Source organism: Oncorhynchus masou, unplaced genomic scaffold, assembly GCF_036934945.1.
Source record: "Oncorhynchus masou masou isolate Uvic2021 unplaced genomic scaffold, UVic_Omas_1.1 unplaced_scaffold_446, whole genome shotgun sequence".
Lineage (NCBI taxonomy): Eukaryota > Metazoa > Chordata > Actinopteri > Salmoniformes > Salmonidae > Oncorhynchus > Oncorhynchus masou.
In genome coordinates, this window is record NW_027010853.1 from 485,584 (window position 1) to 492,500 (window position 6,917).

The 6,917-nt window shown below is 44.1% G+C and overlaps 1 protein-coding gene across 1 annotated transcript in view; it reads right to left on the reverse strand.

Annotated features, from left to right (window-relative positions):
- Nucleotides 1-791: 791 nt before the first annotated feature.
- Nucleotides 792-6,917, reverse strand: part of LOC135535117 (broad substrate specificity ATP-binding cassette transporter ABCG2-like) — a 45,176-nt gene continuing 39,050 nt past the window's right edge. Inside the window, exons 15-16 of the mRNA XM_064961838.1 lie at nucleotides 2,880-2,932; nucleotides 792-1,378 (exon numbers count right to left, since the gene is read on the reverse strand). Of these exons, the coding sequence (XP_064817910.1) occupies nucleotides 1,231-1,378; nucleotides 2,880-2,932 (201 nt within the window). The 3' untranslated portion in view covers nucleotides 792-1,230. The remainder of the gene's footprint in view (nucleotides 1,379-2,879; nucleotides 2,933-6,917) is intronic.

Genomic DNA, 6,917 nt, shown 5'->3' on the forward strand with positions numbered 1-6,917 from the left:
CTAATAGCAGTAAGGACTGTTATTCAATGTGTTTCTAATAGCAGTAAGGACTATCTGTTATTCAATGTGTTTCTAATAGCAGTAAGGACTATCTGTTATTCAATGTGTTTCTATGGGCTAATAGCAGTAAGGACTATCTGTTATTCAATGTGTTTCTATGGGCTAATAGCAGTAAGGACTATCTGTAATTCAATGTGTTTCTATGGGCTAATAGCAGTAAGGACTATCTGTTATTCAATGTGTTTCTATTGGCTAATAGCAGTAAGGACTGTTATTCAATGTGTTTCTATGGGCTAATAGCAGTAAGGACTATCTGTTATTCAATGTGTTTCTATGGGCTAATAGCAGTAAGGACTATCTGTTATTCAATGTATTTCTATTGGCTAATAGCAGTAAGGACTATCTGTTATTCAGTGTGTTTCTAATAGCAGTAAGGACTATCTGTTATTCAATGTGTTTCTATGGGCTAATAGCAGTAAGGACTATCTGTTATTCAATGTGTTTCTATGGGCTAATAGCAGTAAGGACTATCTGTTATTCAGTGTGTTTCTATGGGCTAATAGCAGTAAGGACTATCTGTTATTCAATGTGTTTCTATTGGCTAATATCAGTAAGGACTGTTATTCAATGTGTTTCTATGGGCTAATAGCAGTAAGGATTATCTGTTATTCAATGTGTTTCTAATAGCAGTAAGGACTATCTGTTATTCAATGTGTTTCTAATAGCAGTAAGGACTATCTGTTATTCAATGTGTTTCTATTGGCTAAAAGCAGTAAGTACAAATAAACATGTTCATCAAATATTTGTTTTATATATTTTTTTGATACCTCGAGGAGTCTTCAAACTTTAAATCAAATAACAAGAACATCCTTCGTTTGACCTTCTTAAAACAACTCCACATCGTTCAGTAGAACCCCTCCCCCGGCACAGACAGGACTTAGACTGTATTAAGGCACCAAATAACAATATAACAACACCAGTGCATTTCTACAACACAAAACATACAATACAAGCATATTACAATGGACTGGAGTGGAGAGAGTGTGTATCTCCTCACAGCCCCTGTTGCTCCAGAAGGTGCAGATCAATCTGATTCTATTCTTGCGATGTGTCTCTCCTCACAGCCCCTGTTGCTCCAGAAGGTGTAGATCAATCTGATTCTATTCTTGCGATGTGTCTCTCCTCACAGCCCCTGTTGCTCCAGAAGGTGCAGATCAATCTGATCCCGTGTCACTTCCAGCGGTTGATCCGTCTGAGCTGTATGTAGGCCAAGACCAGACACACCGTAATGATCCCAGCCAGAGCTACATGGTTCTGCCAGAAGCCCCAGGTGCTGTAGTCTATTCCCTGGGTCTCCAGGTACACCTCCCCTGGAAGACTGACAGAGAGAGGGGTTAAAGGTCAGAAACCCCAGGTGCTGTAGTCTATTCCCTGGGTCTCCAGGTACACCTCCCCTGGAAGACTGACAGAGAGAGGGGTTAAAGGTCAGAAACCCCAGGTGCTGTAGTCTACTCCCTGGGTCTCCAGGTACACCTCCCCTGGAAGACTGACAGAGAGAGGGGTTAAAGGTCAGAAACCCCAGGTGCTGTAGTCTATTCCCTGGGTCTCCAGGTACACCTCCCCTGGAAGACTGACAGAGAGAGGGGTTAAAGGTCAGAAACCCCAGGTGCTGTAATCTATTCCCTGGGTCTCCAGGTACACCTCCCCTGGAAGACAGAGAGAGAGGGGTTAAAGGTCAGAAACCCCAGGTGCTGTAGTCTATTCCCTGGGTCTCCAGGTACACCTCCCCTGGAAGACAGAGAGAGAGAGGGGTTAAAGGTCAGAAACCCCAGGTGCTGTAGTCTATTCCCTGGGTCTCCAGGTACACCTCCCCTGGAAGACGAGAGGAGAGAGAGAGGGGGGGGTGTTGAATACATAGAGGGAGAGGAGATAGATGTTGTAGTACACCTCCCCTGGAAGACGAGAGGAGATAGATGTTGACTTATAGAGATCTGCCACACGGTGGTGGTGTCAGCATATGGATGGATGGCTGAGGAGCATAAAAGGAGAGAGCAGAGAGAATGAAAGGAGAGGACAGAGAGAATGAAAGGAGAGGACAGAGAGAATGAAAGGAGAGGACAGAGAGAATGAAAGGAGAGGACAGAGAGAATGAAAGGAGAGGACAGAGAGAATGAAAGGAGAGGACAGAGAGAATGAAAGGAGAGAATGAAAGGAGAGGACAGAGAGAATGAAAGGAGAGGACAGAGAGAATGAAAGGAGAGGACAGAGAGAATGAAAGGAGAGAATGAAAGGAGAGAGCAGAGAGAATGAAAGGAGAGGACAGAGAGAATGAAAGGAGAGGACAGAGAGAATGAAAGGAGAGAACAGAGAGAATGAAAGGAGAGAATGAAAGGAGAGGACAGAGAGAAGAATGAAAGGAGAGGACAGAGAGAATGAAAGGAGAGGACAGAGAGAATGAAAGGAGAGGACAGAGAGAATGAAAGGAGAGGACAGAGAGAATGAAAGGAGAGGACAGAGAGAATGAAAGGAGAGGACAGAGAGAATGAAAGGAGAGAATGAAAGGAGAGAGCAGAGAGAATGAAAGGAGAGGGCAGAGAGAATGAAAGGAGAGAACAGAGAGAATGAAAGGAGAGAATGAAAGGAGAGAGCAGAGAGAATGAAAGGAGAGAATGAAAGGAGAGGGCAGAGAGAATGAGAGAGGACAGAGAGAATGAAAGGAGAGGACAGAGAGAATGAAAGGAGAGAACAGAGAGAATGAAAGGAGAGAACAGAGAGAATGAAAGGAGAGAATGAAAGGAGAGGACAGAGAGAATGAAAGGAGAACAGAGAGAATGAAAGGAGAACAGAGAGAATGAAAGGAGAGTGAGAGGTGAACTTACGTGGTTGTGTTGCTGTAGAATATTTGTCCTTTAAACTCATTAATGGTCACCGCCTGATGGGGAGACAGAGGGAGAGAATAAACACACTATGACCATCAGACTGTCCAACTCTCTAATAGGACCGTCAGACAGTCTAATAGGACCATCAATCAGACTGTCCAACTCTCTAATAGGACCATCAGACTGTCCAACTCTCTAATAGGACCGTCAGACTGTCGAACTCTCTAATAGGACCGTCAGACTGTCCAACTCTAATAGGACCATCAGACTGTCCAACTCTCTAATAGGACCGTCAGACTGTCCAACTCTCTAATAGGACCGTCAGACAGTCCAACTCTCTAATAGGACCGTCAGACAGTCCAACTCTCTAATAGGACCGCCAGACTGTCCAACTCTCTAATAGGACCATCAGACAGTCTAATAGGACCATCAATCAGACTGTCCAACTCTCTAATAGGACCATCAGACAGTCTAATAGGACCATCAATCAGACTGTCCAACTCTCATAGGACGGTCAGACTGTCCAACTCTCATAGGACCGTCAGACTGTCCAACTCTCATAGGACCGTCAGACTGTCCAACTCTCATAGGACCGTCAGACTGTCCAACTCTCATAGGACCGTCAGACTGTCCAACTCTCATAGGACCGTCAGACTGTCCAACTCTCATAGGACCGTCAGACTGTCCAACTCTCTAATAGGACCATCAATCAGACTGTCCAACTCTCTAATGGGACCATCAATCAGACTGTCCAACTCTCTAATGGGACCATCAGACTGTCCAACTCTCTAATAGGACCATCAATCAGACTGTCCAACTCTCTAATAGGACCATCAATCAGACTGTCCAACTCTCTAATAGGACCATCAATCAGACTGTCCAACTCTCTAATAGGACCATCAATCAGACTGTCCAACTCTCTAATAGGACCATCAATCAGACTGTCCAACTCTCTAATAGGACCATCAATCAGACTGTCCAACTCTCTAATAGGACCATCAATCAGACTGTCCAACTCTCTAATAGGACCATCAATCAGACTGTCCAACTCTCTAATAGGACCATCAATCAGACTGTCCAACTCTCTAATAGGACCATCAATCAGACTGTCCAACTCTCTAATAGGACCATCAATCAGACTGTCCAACTCTCTAATAGGACCATCAGACTGTCCAACTCTCTAATGGGACCATCAGACTGTCCAACTCTCTAATGGGACCATCAAACAGACTGTCCAACTCTCTAATAGGACCATCAAACAGACTGTCCAACTCTCTAACAGGACCATCAATCAGACTGTCCAACTCTCTAATGGGACCATCAGACTGTCCAACTCTCTAATGGGACCATCAGACTGTCCAACTCTCTAATGGGACCATCAGACTGTCCAACTCTCTAATAGGACCATCAATCAGACTGTCCAACTCTCTAATGGGACCATCAGATTGTCCAACTCTCTAATAGGACCATCAAACAGACTGTCCAACTCTCTAATGGGACCATCACTGTCCAACTCTCTAATAGGACCATCAGACTGTCCAACTCTCTAATAGGACCATCAATCAGACTGTCCAACTCTCTAATGGGACCATCAGATTGTCCAACTCTCTAATAGGACCATCAAACAGACTGTCCAACTCTCTAATAGGACCATCAGACTGTCCAACTCTCTAATAGGACCATCAGACTGTCCAACTCTCTAATAGGACCATCAGACTGTCCAACTCTCTAATAGGACCATCAGACTGTCCAACTCTCTAATGGGACCATCAGACTGTCCAACTCTCTAATAGGACCATCAAACAGACTGTCCAACTCTCTAATAGGACCATCAAACAGACTGTCCAACTCTCCAATAGGACCATCAGACTGTCTAATAGGACCATCAATCAGACTGTCCAACTCTCTAATAGGACCATCAATCAGACTGTCCAACTCTCCAATAGGACCATCAGACTGTCCAACTCTCTAATAGGACCATCAATCAGACTGTCCAACTCTCTAATAGGACCATCAATCAGACTGTCCAACTCTCTAATAGGACCATCAATCAGACTGTCCAACTCTCTAATAGGACCATCAATCAGACTGTCCAACTCTCTAATAGGACCATCAATCAGACTGTCCAACTCTCTAATAGGACCATCAATCAGACTGTCCAACTCTCTAATAGGACCATCAAACAGACTGTCCAACTCTCTAATAGGACCATCAATCAGACTGTCCAACTCTCTAATAGGACCGTCAATCAGACTGTCCAACTCTCTAATAGGACCATCAGACTGTCCAACTCTCTAATAGGACCATCAAACAGACTGTCCAACTCTCTAATAGGACCATCAGACTGTCCAACACTCTAATAGGACCATCAAACAGACTGTCCAACTCTCTAATAGGACCATCAGACTGTACAACTCTCTAATGGGACCATCAGACTGTCCAACTCTCTAATAGGACCATCAATCAGACTGTCCAACTCTCTAATGGGACCATCAGACTGTCCAACTCTCTAATAGGACCATCAGACAGACTGTCCAACTCTCTAATAGGACCATCAATCAGACTGTCCAACTCTCTAATAGGACCATCAAACAGACTGTCCAACTCTCTAATAGGACCATCAAACAGACTGTCCAACTCTCTAATAGGACCATCAATCAGACTGTCCAACTCTCTAATAGGACCATCAATCAGACTGTCCAACTCTCTAATAGGACCATCAAACAGACTGTCCAACTCTAATAGGACCATCAAACAGACTGTCCAACTCTCTAATAGGACTATCAATCAGACTGTCCAACTCTCTAATAGGACCATCAGATTGTCCAACTTTCTAATAGGACCATCAATCAGACTGTCCAATTCTCTAATGGGACCATCAATCATACTGTCCAACTCTCTAATAGGACCATCAATCAGACTGTCCAACTCTCTAATGGGACCATCAGACTGTCCAACTCTCTAATAGGACCATCAAACAGACCATCCAACTCTCTAATAGGACCATCAAACAGACTGTCCAACTCTCTAATAGGACCATCAATCAGACTGTCCAACTCTCTAATAGGACCATTAATCAGACTGTCCAACTCTCTAATAGGACCATCAGATTGATGGTCCTATTAGAAAGTTGGACAATCAGACTGTCCAATTCTCTAATGGGACCATCAATCATACTGTCCAATTCTCTAATGGGACCATCAATCATACTGTCCAACTCTCTAATAGGACCATCAATCAGACTGTCCAACTCTCTAATAGGACCATCAATCAGACTGTCCAACTCTCTAATGGGACCATCAGACTGTCCAACTCTCTAATAGGACCATCAAACAGACCTTCCAACTCTCTAATAGGACCATCAATCAGACTGTCCAACTCTCTAATAGGACCATCAGACTGTCCAACTCTCTAATAGGACCATCAGACTGTCCAACTCTCTAATGGGACCATCAGACTGTCCAACTCTCTAATAGGACCATCAATCAGACTGTCCAACTCTCTAATGGGACCATCAAACAGACTGTCCAACTCTCTAATAGGACCATCAAACAGACCTTCCAACTCTCTAATAGGACCATCAATCAGACTGTCCAACTCTCTAATAGGACCATCAGACTGTCCAACTCTCTAATAGGACCATCAGACTGTCCAACTCTCTAATAGGACCATCAGACTGTCCAACTCTCTAATAGGACCATCAGACTGTCCAACTCTCTAATAGGACCATCAGACTGTCCAACTCTCTAATGGGACCATCAGACTGTCCAACTCTCTAATGGGACCATCAGACTGTACAACTCTCTAATAGGACCATCAATCAGACTGTCCAACTCTCTAATAGGACCATCAGACTGTCCAACTCTCTAATAGGACCATCAATCAGACTGTCCAACTCTCTAATGGGACCATCAGACTGTCCAACTCTCTAATAGGACCATCAGACAGACTGTCCAACTCTCTAATAGGACCATCAATCAGACTGTCCAACTCTCTAATAGGACCATCAAACAGACTGTCCAACTCTCTAATAGGACC